The sequence below is a fragment of the Squalius cephalus genome (assembly GCF_949319135.1).
Source record: "Squalius cephalus genome assembly, chromosome: 21".
Taxonomy (NCBI): domain Eukaryota; kingdom Metazoa; phylum Chordata; class Actinopteri; order Cypriniformes; family Leuciscidae; genus Squalius; species Squalius cephalus.
The window spans coordinates 30,176,477-30,204,388 of record NC_137142.1 but is presented as its reverse complement, the minus strand read 5'-3'; the positions used below and the strand labels follow the sequence as shown (position 1 = coordinate 30,204,388).

The 27,912-nt window shown below is 37.0% G+C and overlaps 1 protein-coding gene across 10 annotated transcripts; it reads left to right on the top strand.

Moving 5' to 3' along the window:
• The first annotated feature begins 786 nt into the window (after positions 1-786).
• lrrfip2 (leucine rich repeat (in FLII) interacting protein 2) lies at positions 787-27,101 on the top strand. Of its 10 annotated transcripts, XM_079854930.1 has the most exons (28): positions 1,016-1,161; positions 2,215-2,356; positions 8,963-9,049; positions 11,801-11,860; positions 12,789-12,842; positions 12,946-12,993; positions 13,341-13,421; positions 14,521-14,565; positions 15,668-15,730; positions 15,890-15,976; positions 16,237-16,284; positions 16,421-16,468; positions 16,557-16,613; positions 18,083-18,148; positions 18,301-18,414; positions 18,975-19,019; positions 20,055-20,189; positions 20,575-20,646; positions 21,915-22,085; positions 22,583-22,675; positions 23,010-23,102; positions 24,815-24,916; positions 25,351-25,483; positions 25,572-25,621; positions 25,699-25,822; positions 25,926-26,005; positions 26,164-26,268; positions 26,434-27,101. In XM_079854930.1, the coding sequence occupies exons 2-28, from the start codon at positions 2,267-2,269 to the stop codon at positions 26,542-26,544; spliced, it is 2,262 nt and encodes a 753-aa protein (XP_079711056.1). In that variant the 5' UTR covers positions 1,016-1,161; positions 2,215-2,266; the 3' UTR covers positions 26,545-27,101. The 10 variants fall into 10 exon arrangements, with proteins under 10 accessions (XP_079711059.1, XP_079711060.1, XP_079711064.1 ...); XM_079854933.1 differs by lacking the exons at positions 16,421-16,468; positions 16,557-16,613 and adding an exon at positions 787-862 and having other exon boundaries at positions 986-1,161; XM_079854932.1 differs by lacking the exon at positions 20,575-20,646.
• The last annotated feature ends 811 nt before the right edge of the window (positions 27,102-27,912 follow it).

Sequence of the window (27,912 nt, the reverse complement as noted above, 5' to 3'; positions counted from 1 at the left end):
GAAAACACTCCTTTAAAATCCAGTGGTCAAATGCTTTGTGGCCTCTCAATTTTCCGTGTAATTATAGCCACATGACTAGTGGCAGGTTGTGTGTGGAATTTCACAAAATGAGAAGATTTTATGAATGTATTTAAGCAAAATGCTTTTTTAGAAAGGACAATTTAAAACGTGAAATGGTTTACTGCCGTTGTGTGAATAATATATAACCATGTAATAAAAAAAGTAATAGTCTGATTAGGAGTATTTTAAAATACCCAGCACTTGTTTTTTTTTAATATATAGTCCTGAATTTATTTTGTATTATTTTTTATCTTTATTTATTATTTGCTGTGTTTTAACCTTTATTTTTATTCTTTTAAGCTTGCTTTATTTATTCATTCATTTATATCCACATGTCTGTTACTGTTATCACTTTCTGACAAATATTCTGTAATCAACAGCTAGAGGTCACTATTGGACTGAAAAGTAACACAGAACATTGCATTCTGTGGAGTTATAAATGCATTAAGAAATTAGAAATTATAATTAAGATTTCTCTATGAAATTGGTTAGATTTAGGGTAGGACCTAGAGCTTTATTATTATTAATGAATAACAAGTATATGGACAATATAACCATGTATAGCCTAAAAAGTTTTTGACAAAAAAACAACAACAACAACAACATTTGCTAAGGGCTAGTGGGGGGATAAACAATATTACACAAGGACATGACACAAGATTCTGTTCAATCTGAATAGTTTTCTGTTTAGGGGACTAGAGTTAGTTAGGCGTGTTCGAATACCACGCCTCTTTTCCAACATCCGGGACTTTCAGCGCGAAGCTGGAAAAAACACTTCAGACTCTCAGGAACGACCATTAAGGTAGTGTATCGGTTTTTCTCGCCATCTACTGTCTTTTTCTTTTTTGAAATTAAACTCATACTAGCGGTGGTAGGCTGCTTTTAAGCCTTTTGTGACTTAACTTGGGCCGTTTTCTTGGGAAAGTTTGAGGTGACGGACAGTGTCAGTTTGTGGCTGTCACGCAGCCACGCGCACGCTCACTCAAACAGCCACGCGCACGTGCGCACTCGCTCACCCTGGTCAGCGGGAACGCGCCCGGGTCCCAGTCAGTCAGTCAGAACCGACCCTAGTCTCGAGCGGAACAGTGACGGAGAGAAACGGTAAGAAACCGGCATTACGGAACCAACTGTCATGAAAGTCCAGACAGGTCATTAAAATGTAATGTCCGAATGAACGGCTCGAGACTTGAGTGACATTTACACACTTTATGCCTTTGAGGACAAGCTAGCAGGCTAACTGCTAACTAGAGTCATAAAAATAAAGAATTTTACTTATCATATTTATCATTTTAAATATTTAAACACATTTAGCTTTGTGTGGGGAATACTACATGTGTTTAATGCTGAAGCGCATATGTTATTTATTTGTTTTCGGGAAAATAAAGTGGTTTAAATTAGTCTGTCACGCATCTGAATGAGTGTTGGTTTATATTTAGCACCCCAGCAGAAATATCAATACAAATATAGATTTTTATTTATAAATGTATTTTTATTGAACTGTTATAAAAATATCTTGACACATTCAACATGGGTTTGGTTGATATAACTTAACGTTACATGATACAGACTAGCATGATATAGGCTATCGTACGCGCTATTCTTTGGTTAAACTACTTAATATTCAGGTATTATTTATCTAGATAAATAAAGTGCTTATTAAATGACTGTCATTGTATAAACTAATTGGCTAACAAAAGAGCAAATAAGAACTGATGAAGCTGCTTTTAAGGAATCAAACACATTAGTCTTTCCGTGGCTGTGATATTTCTCTGCTTTGTTACATTATATTATGAGGTGTGTGTTGTGTGTCTGGTGTTAATCAGCTCTGAGTCCAGACACACATGACTAAAGCCTCTATTTGTGGGTGTGTGAGATAGTGTGAGAGGCCAGGCTTATCTAACATACATTTGAAATGTTTTACGAAATAACACACTAAGATGGCTTGCTGAATTTAGTGGAATTGACCAGCATAGTGAAAAAGGACTGCCAGTGCAATTTTCTTTACTGTATGTCTTTGCTGCGTGCAGTTAGATTGCTTCATTTTCTCAACAAACTGGTCAGTAAGGTTATGTTGTACACAAAGCCTTACCGTAAACATCTCATTCAGTGTTTTCTTAAATGATGACAGCTGCCAATCATTGTCTTCATCTGCAGAATATTCCGGGAAGCAAGTTGATCTTTATTCAGCTGTGGAGTTGCTGCTGACATGGGGACACCAGGATCAGGACGAAAACGGGCCCCGATTAAAGACCGTTTCTCAGCGGAGGATGAGGCTCTGAGCAGCATCGCCAGAGAGGTAAGAGGTGTTCACCTGTAACCCCTTTTTATCTCACTGTTGTCATCTTGTGGCTGGTGGTTTCCTGTGACCACAATAAAGGAAGCGTTCACCCAGAAATGAAACTCCTGTTGTCGTTTGCTCACCCTGATGTTGTTGCAATCTCATATGACTTACTTGTATGTGTTTTCAATAAAAACATCCAGTGATTTTGGATTAAGCGAATAAAAAGAGAAACCGATTGAAATTCAGGTGTTATTTGCTTAAAGTCGGCATGAAACGAAAGTTGTGATAGTCTTTTTATAGTCTCTATTGTGACGTATATACAAGCGAAATGGCTTCTGGAATGAGAAAAAAATGGTAGGGCATGACTTTATCTTGTCCATCGGGAATTGATTGAATCGTTGTTTGCTATTGACTTCAACATGTCAGCAGAGAAGAGAAGAGATGTCGCTGCAAGAAGGAGGGGAAATTATTTTAAATAAAGTTAGCGAGGGCACATCGAATAAAAAAAAAAAGAAAAGATGTGCACAGAAGATTAATCTTTTATAATAAATACTGCAATATTTCATTAAAACAAGAATTGTCATTTTTTGTTTCATGGCGACTTTATAATCATACAATCCTCTGTAGCTTTCAAATCTCATTTTCAATCCACGTGACACAAGAGAACCAGTGGCATTTGCTGTCAGTGATGTCAAACCTTTTTGGAGTTTGACTGCCATTCTATAGACTCTCTCCTTACGTTTTCCACTGTGGAAAAAAATCACTCAGATTTGGAACAACAGGTAACGGGTGAACTAATCCATCAAAACAGAGCTGTGTTTTTCTGTCATTGTATAAATACTTAAGTCGGATGTCCCATTAAAGATATTTGAGAGTACTAAGGTTTTGCTTTTTTGAAACGCCACACATAAAATGTCTTTACATGACATGAATATGTGTGCCTGCCTCTGTGACAACTCTAGGCTCCGTAAACAGTGAAAAAGTACACAGGGGAGCAGACTACACCTTGTAATCAGAAACATTCTCCAGCTGTCAATCATCGTGCCTTTTCGGGTTTGCTGACGTTGGATTTGCTGGCATGTCTTTGAAGGATGGCGTTTTAGAGAGAGGGCGTGTTATGACATCTCAAATGGGGAGCCTAACTGAATTTAAGTGACTGTCCAAGATGAAAATATTAACCCTGTAAAGCCTGACATATGGAAAGATAATCAGAAAAATCTTTTATTTTTAATGGAACAGTTTATTTATTAACAGTTAAAAAAAGTTTGCATATGCATTTTGTTTGGTATCATATGTGATACATCAGGCTTTTATGGCACATATAGTATGATAGTAAGGCTGAGCGAAAATATGCAATTTGGTACAGATTTATTATTTATATGGCCAAAAGGAGTGGCTCATATGCAGTAAAGTGATGATTGAGAAATGAACAATTAAAATCCTATTTTATCATATTTGATACATTTGAACATGATTTTTCAAGTCAAGTCACCTTTATTTATATAGTGCTTTTTATTTCTAAAAAAATGTTTGGATAATCAAGTTGCTTCAGTCTAAAATGTTCATCTTGAAATATTACTTACAATATTAAAGTTATTCTTGCGTTTAAATTTATTAAAAAAATCATTACATATTTCAGATAACAGACTGAAGGTGGATGTTTTTACAATTATGCTAAAAGGCCTTACTTGCTAAAAAAAAATATGAATTGTCATTCAGAGGGCAAAAGAAGGCATGTTGTAGAGTGTATACTAATAGTTTTTGGTAGATTAGAGGCCTTAGAAACTCGTGTATCAAATATGATGCAGTAATCTTTATAGGGTTACGGTAAACGTCTGCTTTGTGAGCTCTACACTGTAGTCTGCATTGTTTGGATCTGCATTATCTTGTTGGTCAGTCCCTAATAGCTCTGCTGAGATGTGTTAATATGTGGACGTTCAGGTTCTGCCAGTTGGAGCTGCAGCTGATGAAGTTTGACTCACAGCTTGAGCAGGGAGCAGCCAGTGTGGACTTGTCTCAGATTTTTCTGCAGCGCACATGTGTGAGCCCGTCACTCTCACAAGTAAAAAAAACTTTTGACTGCTGTGCTCTGGGATACTTCAACCTGAAATGAACTTGTATGACCCAAAATTTATAATTGCATAGCTAATGTGACCCAATGGGATGATCTTGATGCTAAGCCAGATATAAAATCATGAGTGAGAGAGTTTGATGTCTTGCATCCTTTTTCATTATTTGTTTACAATATTCATTATTAGTAACGCATGCATTTCTTGTTGCTGTGATACAGCATTAGCTAAAGCGCAGCATGCTGATTAAAGTACTGGCACTTAAAATAATAAAACTAAAAAAAGAACAAATCTTGATAAACTAGTCGACTTCACCAATCAATTATTCCGCTGTTGCAGAATTAGTAAACTCGATTTTTTTTCGAATTCCCACAATTATATATATTTTTATGGAATATTGCAGTTTATTATAAATAATTTATCTGTGCACATTTTTAATACTCATGTCCCCTTGTAATCTTGTTAACTTCCCCTTCCCATTACAGCGACGTCTCTTCTCTGATTAAATGTGTGCAGCAGCATGAGGGCTGAGCAATAAAGCCTCCTTTCCAGCAACCTGTCACTCACGTGAGGTAGAAGCGGTTTGCAAATGATTCTATCAATTCCCGATAAACAATATCAAGTTCTGTGTTACTGTGTTTGTGTTGTCAAGTGTTTGTTCAGCGTTTAACGCGGAGGAAATGGAAGGCAGTTGTTACCTTTTGATACTCTCACTGTAAAAAAACAGGGATATCTCCCAACCTGAATGTGGACCATATAAGGATGTTTTAAAAGAGGAAACAGAAATCTAATGGTACAGGGTGTGAATTGTAATACAGAAGTGAAACTGCAGCCACACTGAAGATGTTTGTTGAATATCTAAATATATAAGTATTGCCGTGAGAGAGATCTGTTATCTTGTTCTGTGCATTGCTGGAATTCACATACTTTTCAACCCATTGAGTCAGTCACACGTTTTTACAGTTGAGGGAAGCTGAATGCATGCTGACCTATTACATTAGGAAATACTTTGCTAGATCTACTGTATCTAAAAGTTCAGGAGTCACTCCACCCATGCAGTCCAAAGATTATGAATCACGGTCTACCTACAGCACACACAAACCCCTTGCTTGTTTCATTGAACCTGCCTCTTGATCCACCCATTTTGCGCCTACTGCAGAGGAAACTCCCTAATGGTTAACAGAAGTCTCTGCTAACTGAAAGCATGCCGTTTGACTTGCCTGTGCATAGTCCAGGTGACTTCGGGTAAATTTGAGTCGTGTGACCCCCTGTGGAGGTCACTTATGTTTCTGGCCAGTCTCGTCACTTTGAAATGCCAGTGATTTGCATGGTCCATTAGCCACAAATCAACAGAATGAGCTAGTCCCCTAAACTTGGAGTATCTAGGGCAAGGTGTGATATTTCTTTAGCTATTTCCTGGCTTGCACTGCTGTCTAAGGTTTAATGTGAGGTTGAAATAGGTCAACATACTGTAATAGTATTATTCCAGGTGTAATATTCAAAGTGCATACCTACCTTATACAGTGATGAAAATAATTTAACATGCAAGAAAAATAGTGTAGCTAACTAACTGCTTACAACTTAAACTAACTTTTACATCCAGGAGCAATGCAATAGTGGCCTGCTTTTTGTCTTCTGATGCCCTGTGGCTTTTCAGTTTCCATCTTTCACTGTCTCTGTCTTTATCTTTCACTGTCTGTCCTCCACTGTCTGTCTTGTCTCTCTACCATTGTATCTGTTGAACTCAGGCAAGACAACCAACCCTGTGATGTCACAGGTTGTAGTAATGCAAGATGGCAGCGCCCTTGCTACAAAAGCTATATCAAAAAAGCTTTTTCTCTTTTGAATTGTTAGATTAGTAATGTTTATAATATACTTTTTGATTGCAGTGAAAATCCATTTGCTAAATAATGTTAACTTGACTGACTGCTTCATTTTCACTTTAGGGAACTGTTCAACATTAGGCTATATAATGTTATTATTGCACAATGCACATAAACTGCCTCACTAAAGTACACAAAATTTCAGACATCACTGAAATTATCATAACTTACAGTTCAGTACTTGAGTCAGATGTTTGATTCTGTTGTGTTCTTAAAGGATTCAGTGAGTTTATTCTCTGAAGGTTTTGTTAGACTTATTCAGACGGCAACTCGAGAGTTGTTTTGAATGATTCATTAAAAGATTTGACTTATGAGTCATTTGTTTGTGAATCGGACTACAGTGGTTGTGCTTTGTTTTGCCTGCAGTCCACAAAGACAACCCAGTATAACAACATGTTTTCTTGCCGTTATTTTAAACTAACAGTTCATCACATTCAAGTGGTGCAAAAAAAACTCGTGGACTGTAGAATCCTAAAAATTTAGATGCATGTTAAACGTCAAGACATTTTAATAACGAACCAGTTCAAATATAGACACTTTGCATTTTTTTTGTGACCTTCGATAACACAGTTCTACAGTTCGATAACAAACATTTCCATATCCGACTTCGATAAGCTTATTGTGTATTGTGTCTGTGGCTTCTCATTGGTCAGTCCCACTATAGAGTTCACTTGTTCTGCAGAATACAGTTAGACTGTCTCTAATAAATGAACGGCTATGTTGGAGGTTGTGAAGTAAGTGTCTCTCCTCGCTCAGATTTCCTGTTGCAGTCTCATGACGGAGGCTCTGCTGGTCTATAGATAGAGCTGGAGACACTGGGCTCAGCTGAGCTCCTCTGGTGAGCTGTCAGACAGCTCAACAGGTGCTGAGCAGAAGAATCACACACACACACACACCGAGCCCACCCTCTCTAACCTCACCATATGTTTAAAGATTTGCCGTAAGCTTTGTTTAAATGTTTGCTGTCAGGCTGCATACTTTGCAAAGTCACTGTCCTTTTCTATCAAGGCATAATTGCATTGGAATGTGATGTAATTAATTATTGTGTAGGGTATTGGGAAATGTAAGCAGGTCATATTGCATGTGTGTGTCACATGAGGAATGTGATAGTCAGAAATCATCCAGCATGTGTTTACCTGGAGTGAGTGTATGTGTTGATCTTAAATTAGACACTGTTGCTGAATCATGTTTGTTGTTTTTTCACCTAGTTAAAGATGGTGTAATCGAGTTCAGCCGTTCTTCTGATAGACGTGAATTATAGACAACCCCCATTGCTTCAGCCACACCCCCTCACTTACCAAACCTCACCCTCCAAAGACATGTCGACAGCAAACACGAACACTTAAGAAAAGCTGAAAAGAGAGAGCTACTTTTTTTGCAGAGCCTAGTGCTGTCACAGAGACAGGTGTGGTTTCCCAGGACTCCCATTTGAGTGATTTGTATCAGGACTCTTAGATGCCTTCCAGTGTTTGGGGGGGGGGGGGGGGGGGGGGTAATTATTATTAATAATAAGTAATAATACAAATACTAATACAAATAAATTATCATCAAAACTTTATTTTTTAAGGAATAATCAAAACATTTCTTCCATGTTTTAATTTTAACAGTAAAGCACATTGTACAGCACGTTGTTTGACAAAGTTTAAAAATTAAAATAAATTAAATTAATGTTTTATATCTTCATTTGATTACCAGAATAAACAACACCAAATTTGTGTGGAAATTAAAACATTTCATAGAATTTTTTTTTTAAATGTCGTGTAAGTTTCATGATTTCAATTAATTAGACATGCTTTTTAATGTTATGGTGTAAAACAGGTCTGACAGAGAGCTTTATTACTCATCTTCTGAAGGCTATGACAACACCACGTATCCGTAACACGCCCGCTCCGCAACACTAGTAGTTTGGGGTCTACCCACCCCCCCCCCCACCCCCGAAAAAAATCCTAGGGGAAACACTGCCTTCCTTCAAGCTATTAAATGTTTTACTAAACAGTCCAGTGAAGTATAATATACCCACCCAGCCATGGTTTCTCTCTTCTTATATCATGTCTACCAATGTATTATGAAGCAGTTGCTTCCCCAACTGTGGTTGCATGGAAAATATGACTGTTCTCCCTCTTTTTTTTATTTTTCTTATGGGTGTTTTTCAGCATTTATTTATAGGACTATAGAGAGACAGGAAAGTTGAGGGAGAAAGATAGCCAGTAGGATGGAGACATGACTCTGGTTTGAATATAGGTCCCGTGAGCCAGCTGCTCATATATATATCATCAGCATGTGCTCTATCCACAGCTCTGATGGCTGTTCTTGTTATGATTGCTGACTTTTGAACCATCAGCCTTAAATGCCACCAACAGTTGAAAATGCAGTGAAGATGCATACATTTATATCTAAACTTGGTGGAAATATGTATCTTTAACTACACTGTAGCATCTTAACATTGTTTTTGAAATGTACACATCGCACAGTAATAATTCTTGGCTCATTTTGCATTTTAAGTGAGTGAGTGAGCAATGAGACTCAGATTCTGTATGGCAGAGAATAATAAGACTGAAATCCAAAATTTCAGGTCTTGCGTACCATTAAGTGTCCAGACAGAGTGCTTCATGTTCAGACTGTTTAGTGTTACAGCTGTTTAGATGAATTCTGTTTTCTCTCTTGTGCAGGCGGAGGCTAGACTTGCTGCGAAGAGAGCTGCTCGTGCAGAGGCCCGGGACATCCGAATGAGAGAACTGGAGCGACAGCAGAAAGAGGTGAGTTTTACAGAGAACATATAAGGTGACAAAGGGCACTTGAACTTGCTGCCTATAGAATGACATAATGGGCTTTTGCATTGGAGGAACCTTTTAATAGTTCCTACCTAGAACTATTGGCGGAAGTTTGAACTAAGAACGATTTTAGTTCTTGGAACTAGGGCTGAACGATACATCGAATTTTCATCGTCATCGCGATATGAACTCGCGCGATGAACACATCGCAACAGACAGCCTGACACGATGAATAATGCCTGGTTCAGATTACAAGATTTTTGTGTCTGTTACGATAGTCACGGTGTCAGATTACACGATTTTGACTCCTAAAATCTTGTTGTGTCGTGGACAAGAAACATGTCAGACTACACGTTGCTTTCCGACCAGTCATCGCGAGCCATCACACGCACACATTCACTCGCAAACATTCACTCGCACGCACACACACACTCGCTCGCTCGCGCACACACACACTCACTGTCCCTCCCTCCCTCCCTCGCTCACTCACTCACTTCACTCACTTCACTTGCGCTCACTCACTCACTCGCTCACACACACACACACACTCGCTCACTCGCGCGCACACACACACACACACACACACACACACACACACACACACATACATACACTCACATACATACACTCACTGTCCCTCACTCGCACACACACACACACTCACTGTTGCTCGCACTCTCGCTCACATACTCAACCCGTCGTGGAGGACCGTTAAAAAATTAAACATGCTAGTCTTTCTGTCGTGATGTCGTGAAGCATCGCAGACGCGACGTAGGTTGTCGCCCACATACGAGATGAAACGATCGAATCTTGCGTCCCGACGCCCGTTGTCGTTTACGAATCCCCACGACACCCTACGTCAAACGGATCGTGCCAAAACCACACTAAAATCGTGTAATCTGAACCAGGCTGGTAATAAACGTTTGACCTAACACGCAAAGAACCTATTAAAGCACTAAGACATGGGAACAGTATAGCTAACATTCACATTTGAATATTTATCGCAAGTCATATCGTCATCGCAATATTAAACAATGTTATCGCACATCGCAGCTTTTCCTCATATCATGCAGCCCTACTTGGAACTCCTTTTGGAGGAACTAATTAGCTTGTACTTCAGAGTGGGGTCTAAATCAGGACTATAGGAACTACCAGTGACATTAGTTACGCTGATTGGCCGAACGCACGCGAAAAACCAGCACCTGCTATTTTTAAAAAAGCTGTATAAACACACATATTATAGCCTATATATTTACTCCAGAAACTTAACTCTACGAACATGGAAAACAGTGATAGATGGGCCTCTTAACCTTCAGAAAATCCAACGCGACTTTGAGGGGACCAAGCAAAACATGATTATGTATTTCTGCTCAGATAGCAACATTGGATATCAACCACACGGCATATGTTAATACCTTTTCATATGCTGTCTACTTTCTTTGTATAACAGTTATATCTAATAACTTATTAGACAGGACTGTTAAACAGATCGTAAACTAATGAACACAGAGAATGCAAGCACTGTGAGCTCAGGCTCTGGTGTTCTCATTGCCATCAAAAGAAATCACAACAACAAGCGCAGCTTACGTCACTTCAGAGTTCCTACTGCCGGTGCGAATGCAATCAGGAGAAAACCAGGGAACCACTCGTTCTCGGGGAACCACCCTGGTGGCTAATTCCTAGAACTAAGTTCCTAGAACTGCCTGTTGCGAAAGCCCCTGTAATGCACAGTTTCTCAAGGGCTTTATAACGCTTTCTTGTGCATTTGCCCAATTCCAGAACCATGCCTATGTGTTTACTATACTTATTTAATTTAGGTCTGTTGACCTGCAGATCTGTCCTTCACTGATCCTCTGTTCTAAAACCTAGTGAACTGCATGTATAGGCAGCATTCTAAGGCATCATAAGCACACTTTCAATGTGCAGCTAATTGATGTACCTTTGCATATATCCTTCATGGAGAAGGAAAACCCATAATGCATTGCGACGGGCCATTACCTTCGAAAAATGATACTGCAAAACTCTATTGAAATATTGAACCGAGTCTCTTGTAGGATGAGCACTATTAGTATGATGGGTGGGGTTGCTGACTATTTAGCTTTTTTCCAAATCGATCACTTATGAGTTTCCATTTCAGTTCGGATGCTGACTATGTAAACTATAAATGGCAAGGCAGTTCACTAGGTTTTGGAACAGTCTCTGTATTTTGTTCCGAATATGCCTGATCTTCTACAGACTGTCACCTCTCTTTCGATGCAATGAAGTCAAAGCTGAAAGATAGTTTTTAGAGATCTTCTGAGCAGATTTTTGAGTAATTTGCTTGTGTTGTTTTAAGCATTTTTGTTCAGAAGAATAAGTATGACTGTGTTTACAAATAGTTCCAGATTCAAAAACCAGATTTAGCTTGCTGACTAACTAAGCTCATAAGTGGAAACAGGCCTTTAACAATACAGTGTGTTTTTAATGGTTGCAGACACATGTGAATGATTCAGTTATCGATGTCAGCTGTATCTGTCACGGTTTTCTGTACTTGTGAGTTTCTACACTCACAGACCTGGTTGGAGGAATATGTTTACAAAGTGCATGCTTTCAGTATGTCTAAGGTTTATTCGTCAGAGTCTTTGTTTGTAAAATGTTTTTCACTGTCAGAAATTCACAAGTACCAAACAATCCACTGTCATATTGAAGTGCAATAGAAGTCTTTGTGTTTGTCTCGTGGCTGTCTCTCTCTCACAGCTGTCTTACCATCAGCACTCCTCCTCTAGCAGGAAATGGGGGCAAATCCACCAATGGATGGTATGAGAAAGATTAGGCCAGTTTGAACATGCATGTACTTTTTCCTTTAACTAATAAAGAACATCAGATGGGAGTGTGCTATCTGTATTCTCAGACACTCAGTTGATTGAATTTGGCTTACATGCATGTTTTGTTAATATTGTGCTCTTTTGAATTTATAAAAGAACCCTTGTGGTCCTGTTGTTGTCTAAAAATAGTATTCTTTTAGGATAGCATTGGATTCACTTTTCACAGGAATTTTTTTTTAGTGCGTGTGCATGTGAGTGTATTACAGTAAAAATGGATCTCAGTGTTCTAAATTGTCTGTATAATAATAACTATTACCTAGAGGCTACATTTACTTTATGGTCTGGGTGATACATTCCTGATGAATTTGTCATTTGTGAATATCACAGTGATTTTAATAAATTTTTACATTTTATTTGGAGATGAATGATTAGCAGCTATGATCTTTAATGAAGGTTTTCAAAACCCTGCACTGTCATCTATTAAATTGTTTATTTTATAATGATTTTTATATTGGTGCATATCAATGAACAATATTTTTTAATTAAAACAATATTACTTTTTATCAAAATAAATTAATCTTATTTATTCAGTAAATAACACCATGGAAAATATGCATTAATTTATGTTGAGATAGATGTTTACTATTTAACTGCATCAGTAAAAGCAAATGCATAAAAATCTATTTTGTCAAAGGTAAAAATTGAGGGCTTTTTTAGCTATATTGCCCCTATTGTCATATTGCTGCTAGTAAGCTTTTATGCTTGCCCTGAAATTTGAACAGGCCTTACAGACCCTAACATCAGCATGTTAAGTGTGTTTAGAGTTTGTTTAGGACTGCCAGCGAAGGCTAACACTAACAGCCTAAAACGTGCAGCGTTCTTTTGTTTAAATGCTATCTCCTTCACTCTCTTTATATCAGGCTGATGCAGAAAAGGCCCGTCATGGTCATCATTCCAGTAGCCACAGCCGACGGGTCTGTATCTCCTGATGTTGCTGTCTGTCTCCTGCTCTTTCTCTTTTAATTTTGTTCCTTTTTTTGGTCTTATTCCTTTGTTCTTCCAATCTCTCATCAACAGGGATTAAATGATGACACAGCGTCGGTTCGGAGTGTGGGAAGTTATAGGGTGTGTGATTCTGGACTTTATGAAAGTACATTTAGAACTAATTTTTCTTATGAAGATAATTGCTCATTTTCATGACCTGTGTAGAGTAATATGTACCCCCAAGCCAGTGTGAAATAGGTCATATTGGAGACATTTGAACACTAATAATAATAATTGTTTCAATTGAATTATTGGCACCTGCCATACAAATAGAAATCTGCCCAAGTATTTAGCATTTTTTTAAATTGATCCCGTAATCACAAACATTTGGAGAGTAGTTTTAAAAGCTCATTTAGAGACATGTTACAATCATGCCATGGAAATTGCAAATTAATGTTTGCCTATTGGATTTCTCTCTACTTTCAAAGTCAAATTCGTCATCTTTACGAGACTTGAGCAGTTCTCATCACTCCAGTCGGGTTAGTTCTTCCAGGAGAAGAGACTTGGTGGTACGTCACTGTGTGTGCTTCGCTCCAAGCATTGTATTGTGTGTATTTTGGCAACATGGTTTTCTCTTGTGTGTGTGTGATGTGTCATGACTCTAAATTAGACTACTGCATACTAACTTTGTTTGCGCTCTTAGATAGACAAGCTTTTTGTGGCTAAGATTGTCACTGTAACAAATAATTTGGCTTTTATTGAAATTAAATAACTGCCACCAACTAGAGATTTCCCTAGTTGGCTGTTAGTTGTTCATTTAGGCCATTAGTTGGGGGTCAAAATACTAAACCATAACAGTGAGCATTTAAAATATAGTTAAGCACTCCAGCTGCAGCGACATCGCAAACATAGCTTAACCTTTTCTGAGATCAGAACATGAACAAAATAAATTACCTATAATATAAATAACAGCCTTATCTTTAAAAAAAAAAATGTAGGACATAAATATAAATTATAAAGAAACAAATAAATACATATACAGTAAACTGAAATGCTTAAAAGAGAAATATCAGTGCAAACATAATCAGGCAGATGCACAAGCAGCCTTAACATGGTATGAAAACTCAAGAGGTCAATGTCACTGCGTGGGCTTTGCCAATTACTGTGGAGTTTTCTTCTTCTTCTGACTAACCAACTAATTAAAATTTAGTGGACCAAGCCTCTTTTCGTCAACTAACGTTTAGTCAATTATTAGGGGGCAGCCCTAATTCTAAAGCTGATTATTAATTAAGATATACAGGGTTTCCATCGTCATGGAAAATCTAGAAATAAGCAAATTTTGATATTCATACATGGAAAAGGAGGTGAAAAGACAGCTAAAGAATAATGTAATGAGAGCCTCATTTGATTTGCATGCAGGTTACTTCAAGACTGATATGTGTGGACATCACGGGCAGATTTTGTGCTGTTGATGACTAGCACAGTTGAGTGGTTTTCTATAAATGAAGTATACCACCACTGACTCATTGTGTTGTGGCACTAACACAAAAAGGTCTGACATAACGCTCCCTTATTAGCGCACATGGCATGTCTGCGGCATGGATTAATTCATGTTATATGTATATCAAGCATAGATTGTGATTGTATTGACTGCTGTTTTCTCTGCAGTCTGGTGTCTCCAGTAGTTCCACTTTGAAGAGCTCCCTTTCCACTGTATGTATCTATGCCAGTTTTTTCTCCATTGAGTGTCAGTTGTTCAACATTTAAGTGTTTTATAGTTCTCCTGTTTGACTAATACAAGGGGCGACGGCAAGATCTGGGATCTTCGTTCATTCCAGCATTCTCCTATGAGATCATAACTGTACATCTATGACTAGATATTTTAGGGTTGCATGATTAATCAAGATAAAACTAAAATCGTAATTAGGTTTAGTCTTAGTGACTTAGTGCAATTATCAAATGGCAAAGGCTGTGATTTAATTAAATAAATATATGTTTCAGAGTGAAGCTTATGATCTGTGTTTTCAGTGTCTCAAGAGCGGCTCTGTTTGCAGTAAATACTCCTCCACAGTCCACACAAACTCATCTCTGCACCTGCTCTGAGTTTGGGTCACTTTTAACGTACATTTGGGAACACAATGTGCCAACCACTTCCTAAACTTGTAATGAGAATCGCTTATAAAATAACTGTTGTCAATAAAAGAGAAGCTTTTGGAGCTCCCTGCGATTTTCTGCCCAAATTAAAGCTTTATGGATTAATGTGTAAAAAATGATGAAAATTAGACAGCCATGAATACTACATTACATTTTATTTTTTTAATTTTATCCAAAGACACTTACAAATGCGTTTCAACAATCTTAAAGAGGCAATAACACAAGAAGTGCTACCAATACAAAGTCTTAAACATGAGAAATAGTGAAAACACAGAATAAATACATTTTTATTTATTTTTAATAATATTAGTTTTGTTCTTTTACAGTTGTACTGTAGAATAAAATTATTATTATTGTATTATATTTCTTGAATGCTCATTTTTTTATTTTAAAGTGAAAAATAGATATATTTCTTATGTTACTTTTTTTATTAAATAATCATAATAAAAAATATTTTTTTATAACCATTTTGTTTGGCCAAATTGCACAGCCTTACAAACAAGCACCGCAAACCTAGATCACAATCAAATCACAATAAATTTTATCAGTATAATAATTACTTTTACTTTTACTTAGTTACTTTTCCCCCAAAATTGTGCAGCCCTGCTAGGCTCTGTTGCTTCTAAAATTAATTCTACACATTTGTGCTCTTTCCTTCCAGAGCTCTGTATATAATGATCTTCACAAAAAACATGTTGGCAGTAGCTCCAAAAAGGACCTTCTGGTTAGTGCTGTTCAACATCCTGAACTCAAGTGCTGCTTCATTCTTCATGCATCATCTTTAACATGTTCTTCCTGGTTAAGAGCACGATATATTTGAGAATAATGACTACTATGTCAGATATCTGTGTTCATTCTCCATTGCTTTACACCACTTCCTTAGACTGGATTGTATCATGACCAAAGAAACTACACCAGCTTAAAGAACTCCAAACCTCCTCCCTCTACCGCCTCTACCTATACGCCACGGGTTTGTCCGCTTCCTTTCTGCATGTTCATTACTCACATTGCAAATCTTTTGTAGGAAACATCTTTGAGTCCTCCTGGAAAGTTCCTACTTGCAAATTTACGATATGATATAATCTATCTAGTTCATTTCTCTTGTCTAGTCAATGTCTTTATTCCAGTATTGGTTGTTCCTTCAGTTTTAGAAGCTAGTCTGGCATCATCTGTTTGATTCAGCGGTTTAGTAGAGATATGTGACAGCTGTCGATTGTTTGACCTTCACAGGCTCCGTCCAGCAGCAGTTCTGCAGGTCTGACGCGCAGCTGTAGTGTGGTCAGTCTGATTTTCAGCACATCTGCCATGTGATCGGATGTGATACAACCCCACTGATCACATGCAAGCAGCTGTGATGTTTTATAAGCCTCTTTGTCATCTGTTCATATAAAAATTGTGAGATCTGTTTTGACAGGCCTCCATATGTGACGATGGTCTGTATAGTTCATATGGTTCAAGAGCTGTAAGTCATGCCATAGTATATAAAATAACAATCATGTGATATATCCCTGGAGCGGCGTTAGCTCAGTGGTCAGTGTTTTTCCCCGCAGCCCTCTGAATGCAGCTGGTATTCTTCTGGTGCCAGCTCTACCCGTAGTAGCCCTGTGGTGAGCGTCACGTGTCTTGAGCTGCAGCATGTCGCACAGCAGCTGATCATGCATTTGTTGATTCTGAAACGCCAGTGTGTGTTTTACTGTATTATACTCCTTTTGAAAGAAGATGTTCTTTCTAGTCTAACTCCAGGTATTGAACTTTGTGTGTGTAACTCATCCTGCATTTTTATGTGCTACGAACATGAATGATACCTGGCATGTTAAGGAAAGGTGTGTTGAGTAATTGAACTTAAGGTTTATAAAATAAAAATAAAAACCTTCACAGACCTACACGGACTGAGCTATACACTACTTACTGTTCAATAGTTTGTGGTTGGTAAGATTTTTTTTTTTCATGTTTTTGAAAGCAGTCTCTTCTGCTCACCAAGGCAGCATTTATTTGATCAAAATACAGTAAAAACAGTACAATTGTGAAATATTGTTACTTCTTAAAATAACTATTGTTTTCTATATGGGTAAGCTGTATCATTTCATTCTTCAGTGTTCCTTCGGAAATCATTCTAATATTCTGATTTCGCTGTTCAAGACACATTTCTTATTATTATCAATGTTGAAAGCAGTTTGTGCTGGCTAATATTTTTGTGGAAACCATGATAATTTTTTTCTTATATAAATAGAAAGTTCAGAAAAGCATTTATTTGAAATATAAATATTTTGTAACATTATAAATGTCTTTACTGTCACCTTTGATCAATTTAATGCATTCTTGCTAAAAAGTAGTAATTTCTTTCAACAACAAAAAATCTTACAGACTCAAAACTTTTGACTTCGAGGTGGACCTTTTTTACTTTGGCCACCAAGCAACCACCCAGGTCACCTTAGCAACTGCATAGCAACACCCTGACAACCATAGCCACATAGTAACACTCCGACTCATGACTACACATTTGTTTATGTGCCTCTATTCCATGAGGCCACTGGAGCTGAGAAGCTGTCGAATTCTAAATGTTAGAGAGGGAAATATAAGACAAATGGCTGTTTTCAAGTGAAAGTGCTTGTAAGTATCCAGAAATGTGTCCCTTGTGGTTAAATTGTTTAACAACAACTGAGTGAATTGTTCGTTGTTGTTGTTGGCTTGGTAAAAGAACATCCTGGTCAAAGGTTAAAACCGTCATGGTGGATATATTATGTCCCGAAATGTATTCAAATAAGTTCTTTGTTGCATTCAAAGCATCATCTGAAAGCATGAAATATGGATGCATCGGTGGTGGCTTGATCATTTGTTCTCTGAAGGTGCGACAGGAATGCAGCTTGTGTCTTTGGTACTCATTTCCCAAACATCTTAGGCAGCAATGACATTGTTTTATGACTTGTCACTAATACGAATGGAGTGCTATTAAAAGATTGACTTTTTCCTTGAAATGGTTGCAAGTTCTGCTTAAGTCATGACATATGGTTTTTGGTTTTATTTCCTGTGCCAATGTTCTTTTCTTCTCTGTAATCACCCTTATTTAAACTTTTAGTCATCCTCTGATGACGATTCTGTCAGCACTGTGTCCCAGAGTCGACGTGGGAGAAGGGATAGTGTGGTGAGCCAGAAAAAAAAAAAACTAACCAATGCAATGCAACCACATATTGTTTTCATTAAAACAATAATACATCAAAAACAACTTATTTCTTTAGGTTGACCATTACTACTTCTTTTTTCCTTTATCTTTCTCATGTTCTTGTCTGTCTGTAGTTGTCTGATTTCTCGGATATCTCCGAGACGGCTGCTGATTATTTCAGCCGCTCTAATCGCAGGGGCAGCATTGTCTCTGATCTTGATGATCTGAGCATCCCAGACCTGGATAGTGTGAGTCAAGACGTGCATGAAGTATTAACCGGTGTGACAACTTCACTAAAGACCACTGGATGGTGACTTATAGGGATAGGTTATTTGTTAAAGTTTCTTTACTTTGCATGGCTTAATAAGTAAATTTGACTGGACGACTGCTGTGTTTTATTCAACGACCGCTTTTAGGAAGGTATCAAATGAAGTTGAATTTGTTCAACTTTCACTTACATGTATTATTCCAACAATAAGTGAATGAGCTATGGACTGCCTTGATCATAACACAGAAAATCATTCCTGTTTAAATACTTCTAACCATTACAACTGTTGTGTGTGTATCTGTAACTGTGTGCATTTGGTTTTATAACAGATTTTTGGTGAAGTCTGGCCAGAGCACTGACTCTGGATGTCGCTGGTTAAATTATGTGACATGCATGATGTGTGCCTAAATCAGTTATTGGAACTACAGCAAGTAGAATCCCACTAACTAAGGCAAAACCCTGTTAATAGCCATTGAAATTACGCCAAGTATGTATTTCTAATAGTTTCAATGTGAGTAATGGTATCGTCTTCTTTTTCAGCTCGATGAGAAATGTGACAAGCAGTTTACAGACACCTTCAGCCGGGTAAGAGGAAGAGAGATCATTTTCCACTTCCCATTGTAGACTGGCATTTGAGCCATAATTAAGACCCTAGTTAATTTTACTCTTCTCATTAGGGTAAAGTTCATCTGTATTTGGTCAATATTTCCAGATTGGGAGCTATAGCGGGTTTAAGTGATTTATGTTTTTGTTGTTGTCATTACTAATTTCAAAAGTTTGCGTTCAGTAAGATATATATATATATATATATATATATATATTAAAAAAAAAAATTTTTTTTTAAAGAAATTAGTACTTTTAATTAGCAAATATGCATTAAATTAATCGAAAGTGTCAGTAAGATACATTTACATTAATAGTATTTATACATTTATAATGTTACAAAAGTTTCAAATAAATGCTGTTCAGTTAATCAAAGAATCCTAAAATATGATAAATCCGTATTAATGATAAATGATTCATTAACTTAATGATAAAAAATTAATCCTAATAATAAGAAATGTTTCATGAGCAGAAAAATTGCGTATTAGAATGATTTCTGAAGGATCATGTGACACTGAAGACTGGAGTAATGATGCTGAAAAATTCACAGAAATAAATTAGATTTTGAAATATATTCAAATAGAAAACATTTGTTTTAAATTGTAATACTTTTTCACAATATTGCAGTTTTTACTGTATTTGTGATCAAATAAATGCAGTCTTGGTGAGCATAAGAGACTTCTTTAACAAAAACAAAAAAATACTAACCCCGTACTTTTGAACATTTTAAGATAGTTTTTGGTTAGGCTTAATGCACAATTAATTCCTCTAAATATCAATCAATAAAACTCTTGGTAATATACAGCAGCCTCAAAAAGTATTTGCACACTTGAGTCACACTGGAAAATGTATGAATGTCATTGCATTTGATGATAAAATATCCAACCAATTTGCATCTGCAAACAAATGTTACATCTTCTCAAAAATTCATTTTTGCAAATAAATGTAACCAACAGGTGTTAAGGTTGTTGAATCAGCTTTTAATTCATTGTTGATGGGTGCTCTCGTGTCCTGCAGCCATCCTCTCGATGTGCCACCCCGGCGCTCTCCGCAGCTGCCCTGGCATCTCTGGGTGGAAGCACTTCTAGACGGGGCAGCGGAGATGCTGGAAGCGTCATTATGGATGCAGAGGCTTCTCTCAGCGAATTAAGGGTAATTGTGTTGTTTATCTGCATATTTTATTGCAGTCAGCTAGTTTACAGATTCAACACAATCTCTCTGTAATACGGATTTCTCTGGGATGCTTTTTAAATAGGATGAATCTTCCTGCCTTTGAACATATTTTGGCTAAGCATAGAGCATCATACTTTCCTATTGAATGCATTTGATCTCAGAGAATCCACTTGTTCATTTCCCAGCATTATTTGGTTTTATTTGTGTCTGTGTTAATCTTTTCCTTTCTTTCCTCTTTGTGTTTGAATGCCCTTGGGAAGCTCTTTCCCTTTCTGTGTTTGTAAAAATGTACAATCAGAGGTCACCGCTCTGACCTTCAGTGAATGCCAAACCTTTCCCATGATTCATTCATCCATCTCAACAGGACATCTATGATCTAAAGGACCAGATTCAGGATGTAGAGGGCCGATACATGCAGGGTCTTAAAGAGCTGAAGGTAGAGGGTCCTGAGCTCAACGCATGCCTTTCCTTATCCTCCACTAACACACCAGACATTTAGCACTCTTTAGTCTGAAAGCATGAGCCTTGCATGGGTCTTTCAATCACTACATTAGCTCTTTAGAGTAACGTTTAGCCCACAGTGTCGTGTTGCCTGAAGAGGCTCCAAAGTCACATGGAAGTCTTCTGCCTCACTCCAAACCACTGTTAAAGAAGATGGAGGACGACGCAGACACACCTTTACTCTGGATGTTTCAGCTGTAGCTGTATGAAGAATTTTTAGTGTTTGTACAGTTCACATTTGGAAGCTGTAGATATTTAAAGCAGTAAATATCCTGATACTAGTAAGACCCTGTGAAGGAACCTTACATGAACAAGTGTTAATGCAGGGAAACATTTGATTTTATCTATTGAGAAGTGATTTTAAGTAGTTGCCATTACTGTATATACACTACTGTTCAAAGGTTTAGGGTCAGTAAGATTTTTTTGAAAGAATTAATACTTTCATTCAGCAAGGTTGCTTTTAATTGGTCAAAAGTGACAGTAAAGACATAATGTTACAAATTATTTCTATTTCAAATAAATGCTGTTTTTTTTTTACTTTCTATGCATTCAGTTTTTCTACAAAAATTTTAAGCAACACAAATCTTTCAATATTGATAAATAAGAAAAATTTAGTGAGCATCAAGTCAGCATATCCAAAGTATTTCTGAAGGATCATGTGACACTAAAGACTTTAGTAATGATGCTGAAAATTCAGCTTTGCCGTCACAGGAATAATGTTATTTTAAATTGTATTAATATTTCACAATATTACTGTTTTACTGTATTTTTGATTAAATAAATGCAGCCTTGGTGAATATAAGAAACCTCTTTCTAAAACACTAAAAAAAAATCTTATCAACCTCAACCTTTGAACGGTAATGAACCTGCATTGGACGGGTGATTGGAGCAAAGGAGCTGAAGAGGAGGAGCAAGTTATTACCATTTTAGAAAGAGTTACAAAGACGAGCCATAAAAAAAATTCACAGTAAGACCAGGAATGTCTGTTTAGTAAAAGGGCCTTGACTGTTGAAAAAGGTTGTTGTTTTTTCAATTTTATGTATAGCATTGAGTTGAATTACACTTTTACTTCTTCAATTTTTACCTGTACTTCACATTTTTATCTAATCTTCAGTGTAGTGATCAGAGTCTGCTTGGTTTATTTGCCTGTCATTAAGTTTTTTAGTGGTTTTGTGTTAAGGATTTTTTCCTCCCTTTCATCAGGAATCTCTGTCAGAAGTGGAAGAGAAGTACAAGAAAGCCATGGTATCCAACGCTCAGCTGGACAACGAAAAGGGAAACCTCATTTACCAAGTGGACACACTCAAAGATGTTTTAGAGGAGATGGAAGAGCAAATGTCAGAGCTGCGCAGGGAAACAGAGGAGAAATCAAAGGTACTTGTACTAAATTGCTCATTTCTAGAAAACTGTTGCTTAATAAAACTGTTTTGATTAATTTGGCACTAATTAATCAGGCAAAAAAGCATTGTATGGTCCAGCTGTGTGTATTGCCAATGCACAGACCAATGTGTGTACATATATTATTATATTATATTTTTATATATATTTCTGTGTATATACTGTATATGCACACATATTTATACATATATAGTGTGTGTGTGTGTGTGTGTATATATATATATATATATATATATATATATATATATGTATATGTATATATGTGTGTGTATGTATGTATGTGTGACACACACAGAAATATATATATATATATATATATATATATACACACACACACACACACACACACACACACACACACACACACACACATATTATGTTTGATTAATTGATTTTCCTGCTGTGTTGAACCCTCAGCGCAAGCTTTGGCAGATTATGTGTGAATGTATTTTTTTTCTTCTTTTGATTGACAGGATCTAGAGCGACAGAAGCACACATGTTCAGTCCTACAGCACAAACAAGAGGAGCTGAAGGAGGGCATTCGTCAGCGAGATGAGCTCATCGAGGTAGAGACCAGAACAGAAATGGTTTATCGACCATAAATTCAGTTGAAAACATCAAAAATAAAATAGAGTCTGCATTAGACTAAGCGTTTCATAGCTTTTGCAGGATAATCAAGTTGTAGATGATTTGGAATCTTTTTAAGGGAAAGTGTTGTTCTTTATGTTCTTCATAGATGAAATAGGAAGGTTTAGATTCTCTATAGTCTATATCATTCACTCTCCTCCATTAAGATCCTCCTGTTTTCTTCCTTCATATGTTCCGCCTCATTGCTGCTTTGTAGTGTCTGTTTTGAATCTGTCTTTTTTTCTTCCTCTGCTTTATTAAACACAACTCCAGGAGAACCAGAAATTTCAGGAAAAACTAGATACCCTCACAAGAGAGGTGTTTGACCTGCAGGAAACTGTTAACTGGAAGGACAAAAAGATTGCGGTATGACGGTTTAGGAGATAGTGTTTGGATTGACTCTGAAAAGGCTGATCAAATTTTATATATACTGTATGTGTGTGTGTGTGAGTGTGTGTGTATATATATATATATATATATATATATATATATATATATATATATATATATATACACACACACACACACACAAACACACAGTATATATAAAATTATATATATATTAGGGCTGTCAAACGATTAATCGCGATTAATCGCATCCAAAATAAAAGTTTGTGTTTACATAATATATGTGTGTGTATGGAGTATAATTATTTTCTGTAAATACACACACATGCATATATATTTAAGAAAAATGTGTTATTTATATATAAAATATTTATATATAATATAAATTATATATAAAATAAATATATATACACAGTATATACATGCAAATATTTCTTAAATATAGACATGCATGTGTGTGTATTTATATATAGAAAATAATTATACACCATACACACACATATATTATGCAAAAACAAACTTTTATTTTGGATGCGATTAATTGCGATTAATCGTTTGACAGCCCTAATATATATATAATATGATTTATGAACAGTGTATGCACGCTTAAGTTTACACAAATTGATTGGCTGTTTCAATAGTTGTAAATGCATGGTGCTGCCCTCTGCTGGTATCCCATGAGCCTCAGCTGTTTACACCAGAATTGTTGGGTACCACACAGTAGAGTTGAAAACTGTAAAAGGAACATAATGCATGAAAATTGATTACATCCAGACTTGCGTGTTTGAAGAAGGTTCGTTTTACTTCTAATATATTCACTTCTGCATGAAATCCAAGAATTGATCCAAGAAAAGATGATTGGAAGAAAAGCACAGGCAACACTATGTAGAGAGACTAATAACCTCACTTCTTCACTTCCTGTACTGTTCATCTGTCAGCATGGTCTATTTTCATCCTACCATCTGTGACTGAAGCTAGGGCTGGGCAATATATGCAACATTTGTGATGGGTTAATCAATGTCATTTTTTTTTTACATTCACATTAATTCAGTTAGCAGATGCTTTTATCCAAAGACTTACAATTGAGGAATACAACAAGCGATTCATCTTAAGGAGGCAATTACACAAGAAGTGCCAGAAATACAAAGTTTCAAATAGGGATGCTCATAATTAACTGGTTAACTGAAAATAAGAATTTTTACCAACTAATACTATCAGTTAAAGGGTTTAAAAAGTCATTTAAGATATTTTAAGACATTTGCTGCATGGTTCAAAAATATGCTACACATATAAAATTGCGTTTTTGAGAGAGAGAGAGAGAGAGAGAAAACGGACAAATCGCGTTTGTCTGATTTAATTATCACATTCAGAAATAATGTAATGTAATGTAATGTAAATAAACGTTTACAAACACCATAAACATACAGTAGCTATAGGCTATTTTAGCTCACTCCACAACAAATCCTTTAAATTGAACAGTATTCAGAACAGAACAAGGACAAATAAAAGTAGCCATATAAACATCAATCCAAAATGAATTCCTTTAAAGTAAAACTGAAACAGAATCATTTTATATATATATATATATATATATATATACATACGCCGTATATATTATTTTTAGCTATATCGCCCAGTCCTAACTGAAGGTGGTGTTCATTGCGTGTGTTTGCTGCTGTCTCTACTGTTTTCTTCACTCCTCTCTCTTTTCCTGCCCTGTGCGTGGCCAGGCGTTAGAGAGACAGAAAGAATACTTTGGTTGCATTAGGAATGAGAGAGATGAGCTCAGGGATGAGCTGGCTGACCTCAAGGGGAAAAGCCGAATGGAAGAGGTACGTCCATTAAGTGGTCCTGCACCGGAAGCTTGACATCAGCACTGTATAACAACAATAAACAGATTGTTTGAATGGAAAGCATTTGGCTTGTTGCGCTCGTCTCCTTTTATTTGGTTTGTATCTGTTTGATCTGCATTTCATAGGACACTTTTTTTTTTTTTGTGCGTGTTAAAGTAGTCAGTTTGAATTATTTTGATCTATTTTAGCTGTAATTTCTGGCCAGCTTGGATCTTTTTCCCCCACTGAGCTTGTCACAGTACACTATGGGATTGCTTTCTCTATGAAGGACGCATGCAGTTTTTCTTTAGAATTTATTCTACATAAGGTATCCTATAAATAAACGTAATTATGCAATAATCGTACTGGCCAGTGTCCATTAAAAACGTCTTTTATACATCATGCTCTTACACTGTCCTCTCCTGCTCTCACAGAAACATGGGCTGGTCATCATACCCGAGGACATGCCCAACGGAGACGTCAGCCACGAGTCCCCTACCGCAGGCATCACCGTGGTAAAACAAGAGGTAGCGCAGGTGCTGGAGTCTGCAGGAGACGGACCTTTGGGTGAGTCTCCGAATACACTGTCAAGCTTATCTGTATTAGTGTAGAAGCAATGGCATGATAAAGCTTAATTCCTGTCTTCATACTCCAGATGTAAGACTACGAAAGCTTGCGGATGAAAAGGATGAACTTTTGTCCCAGGTATGATTGTACATGGAATGATTTCAATGGGATTATTGGCATAGATGAGTTGAAGTTACACATCTGTGCTCTTTTAGATCAGAAAACTGAAGATGCAGCTGGAGGAAGAAAGGCAAAAACACTCAAAGATCGACAGTGTTTACACAGAAGGAGAGCGAGGAATGGAGAACGGCACTGACCTGCATTTCATCGAGATGCAGAGTACGACCTCTGACACGCTACACACACACAAACACACACTGAAGTCTGAATTAACACCTTCACATGTACCTTTACATGCTTTAACTCCGTTTGTTCCTTGTAGGGGATGCCAATAGACAGATAAGTGAATACAAATTCAAGCTCTCAAAGGCTGAACAGGAAATGGCCACTATGGAACAAAATGTGAGTTTGTAATTCAAAGTTCAAAAATGTATTAATCAGTAAAATGATTTTAATCATGTGACAAATATTGTCACTATATTTAGATTTTTATTTTATTTATTAATAACTTGTTAAAATTGAATATTAGTATAACTTGTAATTTTCTGTATGTCTTGCAGGTAAACAGACTTGAAGGACAGGTGTCCAGATATAAAAATTCAGCAGATAATGCAGAAAAGATAGAGGATGAACTGAAAGCAGAGAAAAGAAAACTTCAGAGGGAGGTATGAACCCAACACATCTCCGCTACTGATATTGACACATGTGACACATTCAGGGTTCTTACAATTGTAACCTGGGGAAAAAATTGTTCCTGACTGGGAAAACTGTTTGTCGTATTAGCAGTCACAGTCAAGAGTTAACCTCACGCATCTCTTCTCCATTTGTAGCTGCGTACTGCCCTGGATAAGATCGAAGAAATGGAAATGACCAACAACCATCTCGTAAAGCGGCTGGAGAAGATGAAAGCAAACAGAAATGCTCTTCTATCCCAGCAGTGAAGAGAGACTCTCCGACACCTTTCAGTTGGACACCGAAAAAAAGAAATCTGCAGGCCCTTTACCTTGTTTCCTTGCCTCTCGTGGTAAAATACAGATTTACACCTTACTAAGGCAACACGGTCAGGGGGGGAACATCTAAACCTTTGTGCTTTCTTCTCTGAACCTGAGAATATTGTTGGTTTTGTTGTTTTTAAAGGCTTGATGAGGTTTCATTGCTCGGACTGGGTGCTTTTTCCCCCTCCTCTTATCTAAGTTGAACGAGTATAAAAGCGCTTTTTAAACTGTAAATCGACACGACCGCAGGGCCCTCGACGTCCATGTAAATGCTTACACAGCAATGTGCCTTCACAGGGGGGGCGAGGGTTATATGCATTATAACACTATACAAGAAAACGTATTTCTACCGGTACAGAAAACTTTAATGTGTTTAATAAAGGGTACAGCCATGAGTTGAACGGTATAGAAAATCAATCATGTCTGCTATGGTTTCAATTAAGTGTTTTTGTTTTTCAATTATTTAAAATATTTCTTGAAAATAAATGTGTAAATGAATGCAGTATGAATGGGTGGGTGATTCATGAATTGTGATCGTTTGCAGGGCACATTGACTTTTGTTAGGTTTTTTGAAGTGCTTTTTCACAATGGACTACATCAGTTTTACACTAAATGCAACGATTTTAACTCCCAGATAGAGACTGAAGTTTCTACTGTGACATTGTGAGATTTCAGATTCATGTTCCAATGCCGCTCAATGCCTTTCACCACGCTGTTGTATTCAAGTTTGGTGCAACTTTTTAATCACACTAGAAACAAATTGTCTGACACTTCACAAGCACAGCGATTTTGACTAGAGCAACTGCAAAGTATACTGTAAATAAATTACACGATTTACAAACTGACCTCTCTTTCAGTAATTATTTTTGGCCTTTTTAAAGGTGGCATTTTTACACCTCGGAATTGCAGTATGTTTGAAATGGCCTAACTTTTGAGCATTTGGCTCAATCAATGGCCACATGTATTTAAAAACACAACATGCAATGATAAACATTTCAAACAGTACTTTATGACCTCGTATTTTAATTGTTTGAGAATGTTAAAGGTAGGGTAGGCAATTTTCAGAGGCTAGCAATAAATAGCAAGCTAGCTTTCAAAGCATAAGATCCCATCCCGTCCTCCCTTCAGAGCGTCTCCAAAGCCACGCCTCCTTCAAAACACATGAACGCGTGCAGCAGGGAGAAAAGAAAAGCATCATGAGACGGCGTTAAACTACCTCATGTCTCAAAGCACATTACGTTAAGAATAATAATTAACATAAACAGAGCTCTGACCTGTACCACCCGACTGCTGCAGAATCATTGATAGTGTCAC